At 51.2% G+C, this 18,530-nt stretch overlaps 7 protein-coding genes across 7 annotated transcripts; 4 read left to right on the top strand and 3 right to left on the bottom strand.

Annotated features, from left to right (window-relative positions):
- Positions 1-1,122: 1,122 nt before the first annotated feature.
- On the top strand, positions 1,123-3,564 carry K460DRAFT_380062 (uncharacterized protein; the record flags this gene model as incomplete). Its single annotated transcript, XM_040935226.1, has 3 exons — positions 1,123-1,553; positions 1,605-1,731; positions 1,801-3,564. The coding sequence occupies 3 exons, from the start codon at positions 1,123-1,125 to the stop codon at positions 3,562-3,564; spliced, it is 2,322 nt and encodes a 773-aa protein (XP_040784687.1).
- Positions 3,565-4,164: 600 nt separating this feature from the next.
- K460DRAFT_380063 (ARF/SAR superfamily) lies at positions 4,165-4,909 on the bottom strand (the record flags this gene model as incomplete). The annotated part of the gene is made up of 4 exons (XM_040935227.1): positions 4,165-4,515; positions 4,579-4,662; positions 4,742-4,780; positions 4,835-4,909. 4 exons carry the CDS (start codon positions 4,907-4,909, stop codon positions 4,165-4,167), a joined length of 549 nt encoding a protein of 182 aa, XP_040784688.1.
- Positions 4,910-6,149: 1,240 nt separating this feature from the next.
- K460DRAFT_267363 (uncharacterized protein) lies at positions 6,150-6,488 on the top strand (the record flags this gene model as incomplete). Its single annotated transcript, XM_040927524.1, has 1 exon — positions 6,150-6,488. A coding segment is annotated over one exon (339 nt), but the record flags the coding sequence as incomplete, so codon positions are not given.
- A 344-nt stretch (positions 6,489-6,832) lies between these two features.
- On the top strand, positions 6,833-9,049 carry K460DRAFT_179144 (uncharacterized protein). Its single transcript, XM_040927034.1, has one exon. The coding sequence runs from the start codon at positions 7,281-7,283 to the stop codon at positions 9,042-9,044; it is 1,764 nt and encodes a 587-aa protein (XP_040784690.1). The 5' UTR covers positions 6,833-7,280; the 3' UTR covers positions 9,045-9,049.
- Positions 9,050-11,682: 2,633 nt separating this feature from the next.
- Positions 11,683-13,231, top strand: K460DRAFT_370122 (uncharacterized protein). The gene has a single exon (XM_040934090.1). It carries the CDS (start codon positions 11,692-11,694, stop codon positions 13,033-13,035), a length of 1,344 nt encoding a protein of 447 aa, XP_040784691.1. The 5' UTR covers positions 11,683-11,691; the 3' UTR covers positions 13,036-13,231.
- Positions 13,232-13,821: 590 nt separating this feature from the next.
- K460DRAFT_291359 (acid protease) lies at positions 13,822-15,141 on the bottom strand (the record flags this gene model as incomplete). The annotated part of the gene is made up of 2 exons (XM_040929275.1): positions 13,822-14,829; positions 14,983-15,141. 2 exons carry the CDS (start codon positions 15,139-15,141, stop codon positions 13,822-13,824), a joined length of 1,167 nt encoding a protein of 388 aa, XP_040784692.1.
- An 872-nt stretch (positions 15,142-16,013) lies between these two features.
- K460DRAFT_380065 (kinase-like protein) lies at positions 16,014-18,139 on the bottom strand (the record flags this gene model as incomplete). The annotated part of the gene is made up of 4 exons (XM_040935228.1): positions 16,014-16,454; positions 16,503-16,755; positions 16,802-17,806; positions 17,961-18,139. The coding sequence occupies 4 exons, from the start codon at positions 18,137-18,139 to the stop codon at positions 16,014-16,016; spliced, it is 1,878 nt and encodes a 625-aa protein (XP_040784693.1).
- Between the last annotated feature and the right edge of the window lie 391 nt (positions 18,140-18,530).

Below are 18,530 nucleotides of genomic sequence, written 5' to 3' on the forward strand. Positions count from 1 at the left end.
CTGCTAGCCCAAGTCTCCCTAATGCCACGTTACAATAATAGAAAGAAGTTGTAACGAAAGCACAGACGGTGATTACGGCGAGCCACGCCACACGAAAACTCTAATGACACCGGCCGCCTTATTATTACACTCTCTCCAAAAAGGACAACAATGCAAGTGGGCGCGCCCTGGCCGTATCTCTAGCGTGGCACTCGCCCTGCGGCTGCTTCTGCTCGCACGGAAAAAAGAAGATGAAAAATGAAGCGTCTTCTTCTACACGACGCCAGCAGCCATGGTGGAGCAGAAACGAGTGGAGCGTCGGCCGTTACACACCGATGAGTAACTGCACGGTACGCGAGTAGGGGAGGGCACACCCAGGACGATCGCGTCATAGACGAGATGAAGTGGGTATCTGTCGGCCGTGGCAGTTTTTACGGAGGCGTAGCAGGCTCGGGTAATTGGCTGCGTGCAGGTGGCGGCTAATGCTGGATTCGACAAGACGGTCGGATATTTTGACCCACAAAGGATAAGCTAGCATAAATTCTAGCAGCGAGATTGGCACGGTACAATGGGGGTAGATGCTTAGCATAACAACAGATAATCACAAGCGTCGTACACGACGAGGCAAGGGGGGAGCAGTGGATCCGGTATTGCCCCGGCCAATCGCAACATGGCGGTACTATGATTACACTTATAGGAAATATTGGCGCGAGTCATACTCGGACCTGGACGCGTATTATGCGCCCCCTGCCACTTTCTTCTGCTGCTCTTTCTGGGTATCTTTTCGACGCAGCCTACCGTTCGCCTCTCTTACACGTTACAACCAGCCTGCTGCCGCCAATCGCCGCCGGCCCGCCCTCACCTGACGCTTTGTAGAAAAGCGTCTGCTGCACTGTGCCTCGGCCATTGGTGCTGTGCTGGTACGGTACGGTAGTGGCGGATCGGGCATCCGAGACTGACAGAATTCTCTCGCAATAACAAACTTTGTCCAAGGCGGCTAGTGGAGCGTACTCCTTTTACCTTGCCCGTCGTCGCCTCTGCACCCCAACTCACTCCGTCCTTTCCAACCGTTCTGGCGCGCGCCGTCCCATCTTCATCCCCCCTCCCTCGGCCTCTCTTCTTCATCCTCACACATGCGTCGCCATGAGCTCCAAGGACAACTTGGCTCTGGACCTGGAGCACGGCGTTCGACGATGGGATCGAGCCCGCTGGATTTCTGTCTTCAGTTCGCATAACCCGACAATACGCGAGGTTACGGAATGTCTGGGCTTGGGCTTGTCCGCCTCCAGCTCCACCACCAACCGCGGCATCCCCAAATTCGACAACCCGGACTATCGCAAGCTGTCAAGTGAGGTCACCAAGCTCTCCAAGGAATTGCCAAAGGAAAGAGATGCGTTGCTAGATTTTGCGGCGGACCCGCTCTCGCTGGACAAAGAATTGGATGAACTACTCGGTTCTTACGGACCCGCTATTTGGAGCAGGGATGCGGATCGGTCCTGCTTACTCACACCTGATCCCACTAAGAAGACGTACAACAGGGATTTATTCTACGAAGAGCCTGAACATAAAGAGACGTAAGCAATTCAATCACCATGTGCTGACGCTTGTACTAAACTTGTTTGTAGCCTCAAGATACATTTGCATCGATGGATCATCATCAAGGCATGCTACTATATCCGAAACATGAAGCTGAAGAGGCCTTCTGGTGCAAACGAATACGATACGCTCGCTGATATTGATGGCGAGGGAGGTGTACGTTACCTCTACCTTTGATCGAACTGCGTCACCGCCGCCATCATCATCCTGCTAATTGAGTCTTAGTCACCACACGGTACACCGCGGTCATACATCACCCCGCCAGGGCGAGGCGCGTCTGCTGGGCCTGATCTAGAAGTGCATCCCATCAATCTAAGGAAGCGGAAAAGCTCTGCTCACATGTCTCTATCGGATGGGGAAGACAATTCCGCCTCACCTGCCAAGCGCCCATACAACACGATGCCAACCAACAGGGTAGGCAGCCCCAGGAGGTCTCTGAAATCTTTTTACCCTACTGGTCCGGATAGTACCGAAAACACCCCACCAATAATAAGTCACGCGCATCATCTATCACCGCGCGCCGGCTCTGGAGCCGAACCTGGCCGTGCTCACCTTAGTCCTCTGGCCAGCAATGAGCTTAATGGTGTCCCGAGGCCTCCTGGACTTACACAGACACCAACCTCGGGTGGCTTCACCGCTGTGAACTCTGGCGGTTTTACCGCTGTCAATACTACGCCACCTGTCCGCGAGCCAGTACGAGAGACCGCCCAGGCGTCATCACGAGAGCCGCAGCACATCTCGCCAGTCCAGAACCGTCGTGAGATCACTAATTATACTAGCCCTTATGACGCCGCCTCCCGCAGCTCAACCACGACACAAAATGCCCCGGATTCTCGGTCTATACCCCCTCCTGGCACCGCACCTGCAGCTCCCGAAGGATTCCAGACCCCCGACTCACCTGTTTACGTCAACGGAGCCAATGGTATCGTTCAGCACGCTCATCATGCACATCGTGCATATATTGCTCCTCAACCTCAGCAACAGACCTCACAACAGGCCCAAACTCAAACACAGCATCCCGTACAACCGCCTACGCATAGTTCATCTCAGCCCTACATTCAATCTCAACAGCAACAATCTCAACAACAACAACAACAACAACAACAACAACAACAACAACAACAACCTCAGCAGCAGCAACCTCAACAGCAACCCCCTAGTCGTTCTAATACCCCTTCCGTTCCTCAACGCGGACGTTCTCTTGCACCAAATCCTACTAGTCGATCTAGTACCCCCCTTACCCAGGTAGCCTCTGCATCATCGATACAAAGCGCACCGGCATACGGAATGCAGCTTGTTCCAACGCATAAGGCTTCAGCGGCCCCAACGGCCCCAGCAGCCCCAAGCAGTCAGCCACCACCAACGCAGCATATGCAACCCAGTATTCCTCATCATACTGTACACCAGCAACCAGTGCTGAAAAGCCAAACAAACGACCCCGTCCAAATCGTCCAGCCACCTCATGTAACTTCCAGACCCGCAGCAGCATCGGCCGACCTCCGCCTCCTACAATGCGAAGTAACAGCTGGCCTCTTCACCTTCTTCTTTCCCAAAGCCAACTCGCCGCCCGACGAACCCGCCCTCCTTTCCCGCTTGCACACGCTCTGGTACCACGGCGAACCCATATTCCGCCCTGATCTCGCCCCGCACTACGACCTCATCTCCAAGATCTTGACCGCGTGGTTGCACGAGCGTCAGGCCATCACCGCGTTGCGCCACTCTATAGCTGCCCAGCCGGGTGTGCAGGCCGCGGTGCTAGTCGATAGGCTACTGGCGATGAATGATCTCCGCGTCATGCGACTCAAGTGGAAAAATATGAGTACGATTGAGGGCCTGAGTCCAGAGGATCTGCTGTGTATGGCCTTTAGGGTCATGACGAACACCGAGGGGAGTGAGTATCTGTTCAAAGATGGGCTCGACAGGTTGAATAGTGGAGTATTTGAGTTTCTACGGACTGAAGATGCGAAGATTGTTATGCAGAGAAGGTGAGGGTAAATATCGTGGGGAGTAATATGTCGGTGGATATCATACGTTTTCTTCCCTTTGTTTCTCTCGCACAAAAGCACCGGCGGCTACGTTTCCCTTTTGCTTCTGCTTTTACTTTGTCTCTTGGATTCATGTTAGCGATGGCGTTCAGGGATGGCTTCTGTGTGGGTCTGGCACATTGCGTGTCCTGTGTTTTCCTCGCGGCAAAGCTTCGAGCTTATAGCCTTTGATTTTTTGTTCTGGCAGGCTGTCTCACTAATTCGTCTCCTCGTTGTAATATTATTGGGGTGGAGCAGTACATATATATGTTGCCTTGGCAATGGCACCTATCATTAGTTTCTAAGCTTGAAAGTATTGAATAGTGCCCATCCAATAGATGCATTATCTACAGACAATTATACTAGTGATGCATCTCCAAGTCCGTATGTTGCAAGTCCCAGTTTAAGGCTTGACTCTCTCTCCATGCTTCCTGCCCAATGACAGAATCGCTGCCATCCCATATTCACAGATCGTACGCCAAACGCCACTATGCTGGTATACCCCTTCTAACTCTCGCACATGCTCAGTCTTTTAACTCATTCGCTCCCTTCTTCACGCGCAAGCCTAGTTTTGTCCCTCTCCGACGTTCGAGACTAGCCAGTCCATGCCCTCCTGCACTCCCCGGCCGTCCACTGCACTACACGCCACAATACTCCAATTCCGATCCTTCAGCTCTCCCAACTTTAGCGCCTCGCTGATCTCCCCCGCGCCCTTCGCACCCGGCTGATCTTGTTTGTTCGCGAATACGAGTAGGGCGGCGTCGCGTAGTTCTTCTTCGTTGAGCATGGCGCGTAGCTCTTCGGATGCGGTGGTGAGACGCTCGATGTCCGTGGAGTCGATGACGAAGATTACGGCAGCGGTATTGGCATAGTAGCAGCGCCAGTACGGGCGAATCGAGGTTTGGCCGCCTAGATCCTATAGTGAGTTAGCGGGGGTTGTTGTCGGCGGTGAAGAAATGAAAATGGAGGAGAGGCATACCCAGACGTTGAAATTAAGGTTCTTGTATGTTACTGATTCGACGTTGAAGCCAATCGTCGGTATCGTTGTGACTACTTCTCCAATCTGCCATGAATGTTAGCCTATGTCTCCTCTTCTTTTATGCGCCCATCTTCTTCGAGCCCATACAACAGCTTCGACGTACCTTCAATCTGTACAACAACGTGGTTTTGCCGGCATTGTCCTACATTTGTAATCAGCGTCCTGTCCTACAAGTATTTCAGGCACCAGCTCCTACAAGACCCAGGATCAGTATCCGAATCTCCTTCTTTGCCCAAATCAACTTTGTGAACGTTGATAAGTATCCACCCATATTGTATGCTGTGTCCGCTCCCTATTGAAGTCTGTATGCGGAGTTCACCGCCGATCGGGAAGTGCGTCGTTGTTGGGTTGGATGCGCGAGTTTGAGGGTCCGGGATGGCACCTCGGAGGTTTTAAAGCGTCTAATGGGAGGTAGAGGATGTTAATAGGTGCGTTGATAGTGTCGTGTGTGGCGTTGATGTAACTGTCTGGCCAGAAAGTTAGCCTGTCGCAGATGCAAACAGGTCAAACACCGAGGCTGACGGAGGAAAGTAGCGCCGGCCGATGTCTAACCGCAAGTGAGACAGCCGTGGCCTTTCGAACCCTCTAATCAGTGAACCGCCGAGAAAGACATACATGACATCTTGCTCAGACCCTGAACTTCAATTTTTTTTCATTGTACGTGTAGAATAGCCACGAGGGTTTGGGCAATGCGACTAATGCTATCCTTCCATTTTAGGCTCGTCGCTACTTGACGAATTATCTTTCTCAAGGGTCCGTATCTCACCTGAGGCCTATCTAGCCGTAAGAGTTATGACTTGATGTATCTCAATCGTGGAACACATTACGACCTACTTTTTCAGTGGCAGCGTGCAAGGCAGAAACTGTTGAACCACAGTTCGTAGTCTTTGCCCATAACATAATCGACATCGTCCAACTCGATTACATAAGCGGACAAGAGCTGCCTCGACACTCTCCTTAGGCAGTAGACAGCTATACAGAATGTCGACACCCTTCATGCGTATCATGCGTATTGAAAGTGCTAAATAAGAAGTATGGGAAGCGTCGAAGTTATCTAGGGTACATGAAAAACATCTGGATGCTACAACTGAGGGCCGAAAAGACCGAGCAAGCACGTTTGATCTTTTACTATGATTTTCGTCTCCAGGCCAGTAACCTAGTGACTTGTTTGATGAGTAATGCTCGAAGTCTACAATCAGCATACTTCCTATTGGTTTATTATGCTAGTCTGGTTCGAATTGTTAAGGTTTTGTTTATCGCCTCAGTGTATTATCGAATGATATAATCACTTCCATCTTTGGTACATTCTGTTACAAATTGCCCAATATCATGTCGCTTCCATTTTCGGATCACACGGTTGTTTCAGTAGTATATAACTTGTTTGCTAGATTGTCTCTCCCCATCTCATCAGTCCACACACTTTACATTACCAGCTACATTTCAAACCTTAAGAGCAAACACTCTTCAGACACTCTTCAACACCAAGACACCAAGACACTACCACATACAAGATGTCCTGCCCACTTCTCTCCCAAATACAAGCACTGCCAGTTGGTAGTCTCATCACATCAGCATTAAAACTGCTCGACCCGGCCGATTTCAAAACATTTCACAACGCCTACCGCCACCCCCCGACAACAATCAACAAGGCGCACCTTGCCGAGGTCATCTACTATCAGCTTGGTAAAAATATGGCGGCTCAACAGAAATGGAACGACATGACACGCCTGCAGCTCGAGCACGAGCTCCGTTGGAGGGCACTATTGGAGGAAGGCGAAGTTCTCACTGATTGGAAGCTCAGATTAAGACTAGCTGGTGCTGCATTTAGAGAGAGGCAGGAGATTGAGCAGAGGCTAGAGGAGGTCCTCAAAGTTGAGGATCCCAAAGTAGAGGACGAAGCCGAGGAGTATTACGAATTAAAGGAGGATAGCGACAAGCATGGTGACCTGGACCAAAAGGTCATCTACACGAAGAGCAACGGCCGGACGATGGTGTATTAGGGCCGGTGTTGCGGCGTGACGGGATGTTGTGGGTGTTCAAACTGATTTTCGCTTTCTATCATGTTTTCATCCCTTTTGAGGGCATTTGGGCGTCATCGGGGTGTGAGTTAGCATAATCATTCATGACTCTGTGGGTCGCATTATTGATATATTTTATTTTTTCAATGATATCTTTCTTTCTCAAAGAATTAACCTTAGTCTCAATAATAATGAACTCATATAGCAGGTATCCAGACTATATCTTCACTTTCTTGCATGTTTTACTTCCTGTTGGGGGCATTTGAGTGTCATCAGGGTAGGCATTGGCGTAATCATCCATCGCTTATGGGTCGCATCATTACCAAATGTAAGATTCTCAAAAAAGCTCTTTTACAAAAATACCTCACTTATTCACAATAACAAGGGAGCCACACATCCAATCTCGGTACGCGCCCAATAAACAGTTTCACTCTGAACCGTAGTTCTGCCTGCTCACGCACCCTGCTACCCGCGCGCATGTGATTACATCAACTTTCACTCAAAAGCTATAAGAATCTTGCCCATCAATTCCTAAAACTGACTTTCTCATCATAACACTGCACCCACCCCACACACTCAACTCGATAGCTCTTTCTTCCACAACACACATTCCCTACCATCAACATGGCCTCTCCTCTACTGGAAGAGGTAAAGGAAGCCGTCAACGCATCTGTAAAGCCTACCCAAGTTTGCTCAAATGCCGATCAGTACCTGCGCGAGGTTACTGTGAAAGGGGCGGCACCAAGAAGCACTCGGGGCTCTACCTCCACGACCCAGCGCACTCCAGTAACTACCACCTCGTCCAGGACCCAGTGTGACTGTTGCCCGGCTGACGAGACTCAGGACACCCCTTCAACACCTCGTACTGCTCGCCCTTCTCCTGGTCGATCCTCGGGCCCTGGATCCCGTTACACTGTCACCCGGGATAGTCACCCGGCTGCCTCTACCACAGAATATCGCCCCCAGTCTCCTAATTTGACTAGCCTACCAAAATCCGATCACATAATTTGTGGTCGCGTAGAGAAGACGCGCCGTGAAACCCGCTTGTCTTACAACGGGCCAAAGGCGTCATTCAGTACACCTTGGAGGCTGGGTGCATCACCTCATTCAAGAGGTGAAACTTTCGACTATACCCAGTGGTTTTCGAAGGCGAAAGCTACTGGTGTTGCACATCCGGCACCAAAAATCGACAGCAATCTTATTGGCGCCGATAAGATCACCGCAGATCGCTCAAACCCTCCATCTGCGCTGCAAACCCGTTCGGAAGCTGCGATACAAGGCTCGATCAACGGGGAGAAGACTTACTCTGGGCGACAGGGTCACGTTAACCACCACGCTCCAATTCGACCCCCCAATATGCCCACCCGCTTCATGTACTCTGATACGTACAGAGCATTGAGCATTGACGAGCTTCAAAACGAGGCTGAGCTCCGCCATCTGGACACAGAAGAACAGGACGACACGCAGTATCTTATCGAGGTATTGATGATAGACGACAAAGCCTTCACCAAACGTTATCATGCGCTCGAGCGTGAACGCCTGGACTCCGCACAGCTGCGCGATGAGGCTATAATGAAGCAGGTACCTCTTGATACCGCGAGGTACTACAACCCTCTGGAGCTACTGGCAGAGATTGCCGGTAAATCTGGTCGAGACGCCGTAGATGCGTATAACCAACAGCTCAAACAGAAGAAGGCCGCAGATTTGCGAGCCGCAAACCAACGTGCGGCGAAGAAGCAACGTCAAGAGCGGGCTCGAAGGGCGCAAGAAGTCGAGGCGGAGAAGGCAATAAGCAATGCAGCTCAGCTCGTGGCGGCGGCCGCTCCTAAATCAAGGTTGACAAAGACGCAACGAAAGGAGAAGGAACCGACGCGTGAGGCCAGCCACTCTACCGACTCTGGCTACTCCACGGAGATTCACGACAGCAACCAAGTAAAGGACAAGAGCAAGAAACGCCCACGCTCGAATCTGGACTGTGGCGCAGACACGCCGCCTTCCAAGAAGATGCGGCTGCCAGCAGACAAGGCTCCCCGTGTCATCAAGCCTCGATGCGTAAGGGCCTCTAAGGATGTCATCCACAGGTCCCGCTGTAACCCTGTGCCCCACACAGAGGTGAAGGTGAGCAAGAACAAGCAGCCTCCAGGTGCAGCAATTCCTGGGCGTGGAGGCAAGGAAGCCGGCCAACAGAAGGGCATTGCGTGTCCGCTTCAGAGGCCGAATAAGCAGAGGACGCCCAGGAGCAGAGTTGCTGAGGAGGACGAAGAGTCTGAGGAAGAATCCGACGACGACGACGACGACTGGCTTGTCGATGACACCAACTACAGGTCTAGGCGGAGGTCGAAGGTCGCGCAGATGGCTGCATCAGGCTTGGTATCGGGAATGAGGTAAACATGTAGGCCTAGACTAGCCTACAGCGAGGTTTCGTTGGTGGTGGTGAATGGAACTCCTGCTTGTAGGTGCCGGTATAGCGATTTTCGGGGGAATTCTGGGTGTCGGCGGCTTTTCTGTTATTCTTCAATCAGCATGTACATATTTAGCAGCCACCCTTTCGGCTCAACAATTGAGCACACGTACATAGGAATACATAGCAGAGTTCTCTCTCTATCCTCTCGCATATTCAACGTAACCGCAAACATCTTCGCACTCAAAGTACTTCCACAGATTGACTCAACGTACTTTCACAGAACCAGCGATAGCTCAACCAGGGCGTAGGCGCTTTGCAAATCCTCTTCCACAGATTAAGGATAGCCCGACTTAGTCCTGGGGCGTAGGCACTTTCTAAAATACCTCACATGTATAGATAGAATATAGATCATCTACACCACGTGTTAGCTTCGGATTACCTTGTGACTCTTACTTGTAGCTGCGAGCTATGGCGGCTATGGAGCTCTAGAAGCTTGCTTCTTCGGTTTGCCATTCCCATCGTCAACCTCTCATGCACCGAGAACCTATGGTGGCGATGCCCGCAACCCGGATTGTATATCGGAAATCGCGACCTCCCTTCTATGGAGAGAGGATATGTGTGCCGCTCGCTACTATACGAACAATGAGGCATGGGGTGCGTATCATTCGGGGCAGATGGCGCATCCAGCGTCGTTTCTATAACATTCCAAATTTGGTGCAAGATTCAAAATAGCTGGGCGACGTTGTAGATGACGATGCGCAAAGCATTAATGCTGACGAAGCCGACGATGAGATGGATTGAGATAGTACGAGAAGTCGAGGGTGGAAGCGGTCCGGTATTGGGTTAGAGCCTTGGCACTTTAACTTCCAACTCATCTGCGAGAGCTTTGTCGCTGTCTTCCTTGACATGTTATCTCATATGTAGGATCATCCAACAGAGATAATAGCTCGTACCTCTCCCGGGCTATTCCTATTTGCGGATCCCTTCGCGGCCTGCATATCATTGTATCGGTCCATGTCAGCATTTATGGTAACACGATCACTGATTACCTTTGGAGGCAGAATCTCAAATTGTACTTAGAGAATGTGTGCTAGATACATTTTTCCTGTTATCGTCCATCTCCCAGAGTAGCTCTTTCATCTTTCTATGCTTTATCGCGCCACACCTCTCGCTCTCTCTCTCTCTTGTACGCATACGTATCTGTATGCAATGTTATTCCGTACTTTCTCAAGGCAATAGGCCGCTAGATACCGCTACTCGTCGAGGCGACGTCACGGCAAACACCTGCCCATGGCCCGTTCTCACCTTCACCTTGACTTGGCGCGAGGATTTCTACACGTCTTTTCTCTCACCTGAACGACCTGTTAACCTCAACCACCCCCATCTTGGATTCTTACGCGCCTGTAACACAGCGACAGAATCACTAACCCATCCTCTCTTCGAGTGTTTCCTACCGCCTGCGCAAAGATGGGGCTAGCACCTCTCCTTACGGACACGTACCGCAAGTACAAGACCGGTACCAACAACTTCGTTCAATGGCTTGCGGAAACGGCTCGGGCTACTGGAAGTGTTGACAAGATTTTCAAGAGCTGCCCGCAACAGGGGATTCCACCGACTGGGGGAAGACTCAAGGGCAAAGCGAGGAAGGAGGCAAAGAAGGCCGGGCTGACACCAGCTGTTACGACATACCAGGTCTCCATCAATTCCTTCGGTACACTTGCTAAAGCCATCGCATGTGCCAAAGATGTCGAAGTGCCGCAATCGGTCTTTACCACCCTACGCGCTGTCATTCGAGGTCGGAAAGACTGTGCGAGCTGGTACAGCGTTAACGCGGACCTAGCAGACAACGCCACCAAGGACAACAATGCGGGCCATCAATACTTTATAAATGTTCTAGAAGGCGTCTTGGATACTCTTCAGCCCAAAGAGCCGCATGCGAATTATACTGTCAAGAATACCGCGACCTCGGGACTGGACCGAGTCACCAATATGTTTGAGCACTTGGAGCTCGAGGAGACTGATGAGTCGCACGACATGCCAGAGGCCATCGCTTCTGTGACGAGATCTGTGGCATACAAGCTAGAGACATCGGATATAGACATCTCCTTCGCCATCTACTGCTTTCTCAAGGACGCCACTGACATCCGATTGTTCGTCAGGCGCACGTGGCGCGAGTTCAAGCGTGGTGAAATCGGACTTCAGGCTGCCGCACTTACCATGAACACCGCTTTAGCCATGATTGAGAGGCTTAACGACGAGTTCGAGGAGGCACATCCGCAGTTCAAAGCGACTGCTGCGGAATTCATGCACACCAAAATCGTCGAGTTCGTATACGAGGGCTACTGCAAGCAGGAGGAAGGCGGAGTGTTTCTTGAATCAAGCGACGAGGGCAATGACCCCTTCACATATAGAGAAGGTGGGCAGATGCTACGACCAAGTACTATAATGTGTACTCACACAATGAACTTAGTGGTATCTATGCTCCAAACCCAGAAGCATGAGGAGAATCTCCGACTTTACACAGACGAAAAACGATTCCTCAAAACTATCTCCCAATTGGGAACTTTGCCCATGGATATGAGTACCCCAGATCGCCCTTATAAAAATGACATGGTGCACAAAGCCGCCTGGATGCTGATGAGTCAGCGTCGATTTGAAACTTGGGCTGTCTTTGCGATGCAAATTTTGTGGGACACACAAAGGGAATTGGGTCCCATGTTGCAGATTGGAAGTCAGTTACTCGGAAAGACCGCCCGTGAGCTTATAGAGAGCTACCAGGTCTATCTCAATACGGAGGGACTTGACAAGGTTGGCGGATTACACAAAATGTTTCGCAGCGATATGGAAGCCCGAAGGAATCACATCGTGGCCGTGGCACTAGATGTCGAGTTTCAGCCTGTTACGGACCAGAGGGAAGAGAAAGTCCCTTGGAAAGTTCTCGAGCTTCAAGGATTCTCCCTTCTGCAGTGTCATCCGGCACTCTGTGGATTAATTCTCGCCGATATCCGAGACGAGCATCACAGAACCTCTTTCGACATGGCCGGTGACCAGTGCCAGATCCTAGTGGCTGCGCATCTTTATAATGCCGCCCATCAATCCGAGTTTCTTTCCAAAGATGTCCAGTGGGCTGACATGGATTGGTTCATCGAGCAGCAAGGCAGTGACTGGATATTTGTGGGCGCGAGGCCGCAGCAAGGTATCGAGATCGCTCGTCGCCTGGGCCTTGCTAGGGGCTTGGGGATCACTAGGTATGCTAAGGACTACAAGTATCCAAAGTCTGGTCTGGGTAGTGAAGGAATTCACTGTGTTCGAGGCAAGAATCGGCGTCTCGATTACCTCGCCAGGCTCTCACAGCTTAGCTACGAGCGACAAGGAAATCCTTACAAGAAGATATCCGGGTCAAGCAGAGCGAAGGAGGACATCCTAGTCATGCTAGACGCGCTCATTAAGGACTATCTAGGGCCTGAGGGTGCTTCCACAAAGCTCTCACCCCTCGATACCCTTTGCACATTCAAGGATGCTGTTCAGATGGACGAGTTCGCTCTCAACTTCGATGTTATGGAATTCTATCTGCGTTGCATGGAGTTGCTCAGAAAGATTCAAGACCACTGTCTCACGCATGCACCTCTCGATTACCCGGAAGAAATGTTCGACAAAGGCATCGGAATGAACACAGTGACTGCCGAGCTTCTGCACGACTTGAGCGGCAGGCCACGATTCCATGGCATTATGTTTCCACACGCCGTAACAATGCTCCGAAACGTCATCGTGGAGGAGGGTAGCGCGGTTCTCACCAAAGCTAGAGCCCGGCAGCACCAGAAGAAGCTCCAGCACACCGAGACTGGGAATGAGGTCGAGCCTAGTTTCGAAAACCCTCCTGAGGACGACTTGCCGGTAAAGTTGCGTAGCCAGTGTGGCTTCATGGTCTTCCAAGATGAGAACGGGGACTGCCGTATGCTATTCGATTCTCGTTGAAGGTCGAGTAATGTAGGTGTTGGGATAAATTTCGGCTGCAAGCAGGTGAAGGATGTTGAGCTGCTACAGTCCTTGAGAGATGTTCCAATTCAGAAGCTAGTTAATGCTGCCGTGCAATATTCCATCGCGCATGGCCCACCAGTGGGAACCCTCACTTTCATTACTCCCATTGATGATGACATGTTTCACAGGCCGCCTGAATAAATCAAAACATGTACGAATATGTATATCTGGTCTACTACGTGTGCTAATGGCTCTCGGCGCAAGATCTCGTAGTTACCCGTGGGTATCTCGCACTTAGCGCTCATCAAGATCTGAGTGAGCCTTTTGTACTGGCACCTATTTACTCAAGTCCGGCTTCGCCGCTTCCTTTTAGTTTGAATGTTGATACTCGCTAGGTGCATAGTATCTGTTGTGCTAGCCGGCTATCTAGAATTTGAAAGCTATTTGAAAGCACTGTTCGAGACACCTCAAACGTATTTACACAGCTGTGGATCTGCAATACCGACTAGAAGGGCGGATTACGGTCGTGACTTCTTTGTTTGAAAGTAAAGTCAACGCTAGAGCGGATCATACAACGCCCTATTCTCAGCTAGTTAATTTCTATAGAGAGCATCATTTCGCTTCTTAGACGAATGCGCCAACCTGGAAGTATACAGAATTTCACTGAAGAGAATCCCTCTTAAGGCCGGGTACGCCGGCTTTAGAACCTTTTAATTATAACAATTAGAGAAAGCGAAGAACTGAAATTAGATTCTTTATTAAATATTTAGCGGAAGTACTACTCTATTCCTTTAACATTGATAACGACACTTCACCCTTCTCCAAATCAAATGCACTATACACCCCTTCCATAAAAGCGGAACCTAGCACCACCCATTCGTCATCGGTTTGCTGTAAGTAGGCGAAAGGAAGCACGCAGCGCGTCCCCTTCTCAATATCTCGGACCTCTGTCAAGTAGTCCCACGGCGTCAACACAATCACTGCGTTCTTGCCGAACGAGAACACAATATTCGGTAGATCGTCCCGCATCGAACAGTCCAGGTCCGCAAGCTGATCGTCCATTCCTAGATCTGGGTGTAGATTAGTTTGAATCTCAGTGAGCAGTGTGCCCGGGAGCGAGATGTAGTCGAAAGAGTTGGTGAATACAGCTTTGTGTGTGGACGATTTCCTGCCACTGGGGCTGTTGCCGGGAGAAGACTGGATGGTTATTGATTCCAACTCAACGGTGTATCCGCTCGAGATGTAGTACGATAGTTGGCTAAGTTCCTTGGGAGGTGTGGCCTCGATTAGAGGAAGGGTGACCGCACTTTGTGCCAGGACTTCCGAGGGAGAGTACCCCAACACCAGCTCGCCGCTTTCATCATCACGACGGGGAAGCCTAAGCGAGAACACGGGGCGGCTGAGCACTTTCTGATTGAGCATACTCCGCAGTGCGCTCTTCGTACTAGCGTTCGATGCTGGGGTGCGACTTTGGAGCCGTGCAAGGCCCAGTGCGCTATCCAGGGGCGCTGCATTCGAGTACATCGATCGCCAGAAGGTCGCCTCCTCGAATTGCTGGTCAAGGATATCCAGACCCCCAACTCTCAAAACATCTTGCGACAAATAGCCTAATGTCGAGAGGCCTTCATACATGAGCTTAGTGACAGTCTTGCTTTGGTGATAAGTGGTGGAGAGCGATGAGTTGTACATGTTCTGTCCCCGGCAGTACAGCGCCGTCACAGGGTCTTGCAGACACTGGACAGATGGGACGAACATGTCTGACCAGCTCAGATCAATGGATGCCGTGAAGGGCTGTGGTGGGGTACCGATGGCTATCGAGGTGGTGTAAAGGATGTGGTAGAAAGTTGAATGATCATGGCGACTCATCGGATGCTGATGCCCCGCCTGCTACAAAGTCAGCTGTGAACCATACGCAGACTCCTTTGTGAATTGTGACACACAGACCTCGCGTTGTTGGAAGGCGCCGGCATATTCGTTATACAGTTGCCAGTCGTCGAATTTGAAGCGAATGGTTGTGCGCTTGATTGGTATCGTCGCTGTGGCACCGCTGCACACAGGAAGAAGGGCGAAGAACAGGACGAGATATACCTCGTTGCTTATCATCTTTAGATCGTGAGCTCGGGTTTTGAGAACTTAGAAGCGTATTAATGATAGAACTAGGGTGTGTATACTCAAAGTACTTTCACAGAACCAGCGATAAAGGGCGTAGGCGCTTTGGAAATCCTCTTAAGAATCAATTGGCCGGAGTGGTGTGTTTAGCGCTGAACATTGTTTCATCGTGCGGCGCGGAATTTATAGCTATACATAGAAAAGCGCCGCATAAGCTAGGAACCTCTAATGTTGAACGTCGTTGGTAACGAAACACGACAAGGCTAAGGTAGCCTTCTCTACTTTACTCTACTCCCGATTGAGATTATGCTGTCTAACGGATTTACACGAACTTCCTGCGAAATCCAACGCAGGACAATGACTTCGCAATTCCTAACATCCCGAATGATAAAGTAATGTATACGTATATGCTTTTCTTTGCTTTCGTTAACCTAACAGCATAACTGGTACTGATATAGTGCCTAAATATATCGATGAAATAGTAACGAGTAAAGCTTAAAGAGGGACAAAGAAGACCGCCCATTTACACAAAAAGATGAGTGCATCCCACAACACACAAAAGTATAGACGCCTAACTTCATCCGCAATCTAATTTAACGAACGCTTCAAGCAAGATGTATGCCAACGACAGCCAGTCAGTAGGAAGGCAAAGAACCAAAACACAAAGATACTGAGGGGGAAAGGGGGGGAAGGATAGGTCAGTTTCATGCCATGAGTCATTACTGGCATGTTACCTGCTCTTTAGCCATCTCTCCGTATCCGCTCGCTCTAGTCTCATCGATTCATCAATCGCACAATGCTAACCAGACCGCCATACCAGATTTGTGCCTATGCTTTCAGTAAAAGGAACCTAGCTTTATGACTTTCTACCGCGTCTTCTTGATTTCCGTAGCCCAACCTTCAATGCCATCGCCCTTGCTGCCAACCGGAATACCCAAATCTACATTCTCCATGCCTTTGGTGTCCTTCAAAAAATCGTGGCCTGCCATGCCTCCTGCATTGGCCCGATCCACCGGTAGCAATTCCAACATGGGCAGCAAAAATTCGCCAATTTTCTTGCTTTCCTCCGCGGCAAAGTGGTATTTTTCGTGTAGGACGTCTGGTAACGCCCAATGGCGGAGTCGGTGGATGTTCCGAAGCTCGCCTTTGCGGTTGAAGATTTCTTGTGACCATTTGCCGGACATGCACAGGCCCTTCGGGAAGGTGCCGAGAAGTTCGATGATTTGGGCAATGTGGTCGTCGTCTTTGCCGTATTTTGTGCCAGACTGAGGATCGAAGAGGTAGTCGCCTGTTATCAGTTCGAAGGTCTACCGCCGCGTTAACGCAAGCCTGAAATAGTGAAGAGGAACTCATACCATCGCAGCCATACTCCATACATCGGTGCTGGCGCCCCATTTGCTGCCCAAAATGACTTCTGGTGACCTGTACTGCCTGGTCTGGATATCGTTGGTGAAGTGGTGTCCAACCCAACAAGCGTTGCCAAGATCAGCAATCTTCACTGAGATGGTTTCGAAAGCATTCTCGACTTGTTGCTCCAGTTCTGTCTTTCCAGAGGAACTGCTGGACTTATCGAGGCTGATGCCCGATACTTCTTTGGTGAGGAGATCGCTAGACAAAGTCAGAAAAGGCAGCAACAGCCGATAGTATTACTTACGCAGTCTTTTCTCGATGCCTCTGCACGTCGTCTTCGCTTGCGCCTGATTTGATGCCGAGCCGTTCTGCCATGGACAGGTTCGATGCCGGCGATGAAGTTGCTAGAGCACCACTCATTACGACACCATCTTGTGAAAGCGGACTCGGAACAGTCGTTGGGGACTCTTTACCTGTGTTCTCATTCACAATCCTATTAAGGCTTTGTGTGCTGCCGGGGAAGTTGGCAAGCTCGGCATGGTTGAAGCTCGCGTTGAGTGGACTAGGAAGCGGCTGGCTCCCTGTGATGAGCGTCCTTCGCCTCCGCCTGCCATTTCTATTGCTATCGTCGCTGTCCTTTTGCTTCGACTCGTCCTTGACGTACGTCTTTACGATCTGCTCGACGTCGCCGATCTCGATGAGGACATTCTCTGGCTTTAGATCGGTGTGGATGATGCCGCACTCGCGGTGGAGGTAGTCGAGGCCTAGCAATACTTGCTTGGTAATCTGCTTCACCAGCGGCATGGGTATACCCCGATGATTCCACCTCTTTATTAACCCGAGTAGATTCTCTCCCAGTACTTCAAACACCATGCATACGTGCATACCGTTGGGACCCTTGTGGTTGAAGGAATCGAGCAGACTGACGACATGTTTGCGGCCGGGGTGGTCCTTGTTCGCGTCGACGACCTTTTTGAGGAGCTTGATCTCGTCGAGGGCCGTCTCGGTGTAATGCGCAGCGGAGCGCACGACCTTGAGTGCGACGTGCTTGGCGGTGGTGTTGTCTCTCGACAGCCAGACGGTGGAGAAATGACCCCACCCCAGCTTGCGCACTATCGTGTACTTGCCGTCCTTGTACTCCTCGCCCACCTGGACCGGATGGTAGCCGCCTTTGCAGTAATCCTCTGAATCCTCTTCGTCGGCTGTGTTGTCTGCTTCGTCGACCGACGACGACGACGAGTCTGGAGAGTGGCTCAATTGGTTCGCGTACATTTTGTGCTGGGCGAGTGGTGAGGCGGTATTCTGCACACTGCGGGGTTGAAGTCAGTCTCAATCAATTTGCGACTGCGGTCGAGCACTTCTCAGGCACCGTCTAGGGTGCGGGCACAGACGATCAGCGCAGGCGATCAGCGCAGCAGGGGCAGGCGCATGCCTGGGGGGAGGGACAGTATAAGGGGACGTACTTGTAGTGAAAAGAGTTGGTCGACGCAGGCGAGGCGTCCTGGCTGGCCTGCTTCTCCGTGGTAATAATGGGCTTCAAGTCCTGGCCCTTCCGCCGCTTCTTGCCGCCGTTGCCGTTCGCTGCCTGCGCGACCTGCTTTGCCTTGTTGATGGCGGCCTTTTTGATGTCGGTGCCATTCATCTTGGGCTTCCCCGCCACGCGCTGGGGCTGCGGACTGAGGAGGGTCTTGGGGTGGTGGGTTGCGTTCAGGCGCTCTGGACGCGTCGGACTGGGCTCATGGACGTCAAGGTGGAGATTCTATCAAAGGTATGCGGAGGCAAAGGCCACGCGCAGAGTGGCTGTCGTCGCACTGCAGGCGATTTCTTCAATTGCTTGGAGATGGGCTTAGTTAGCGCTCCCCTCGCCGGCCCTATCGCTGTGACGGGCGCTGATTGGTGCGCTGGTGGGCGTGTTTCGCACGAATGCGATGCGCTGAGACGTGACGGCGTGACGGCGGGCGGGCTGGACTGCGCGAATTCTCGAGGCCTGCGTTGGTCGCTGGGATGAGGATAGACGTGGAGACGGAGAGTGT

Source organism: Cucurbitaria berberidis, assembly GCF_010015615.1.
Source record: "Cucurbitaria berberidis CBS 394.84 unplaced genomic scaffold K460scaffold_5, whole genome shotgun sequence".
Lineage (NCBI taxonomy): Eukaryota > Fungi > Ascomycota > Dothideomycetes > Pleosporales > Cucurbitariaceae > Cucurbitaria > Cucurbitaria berberidis.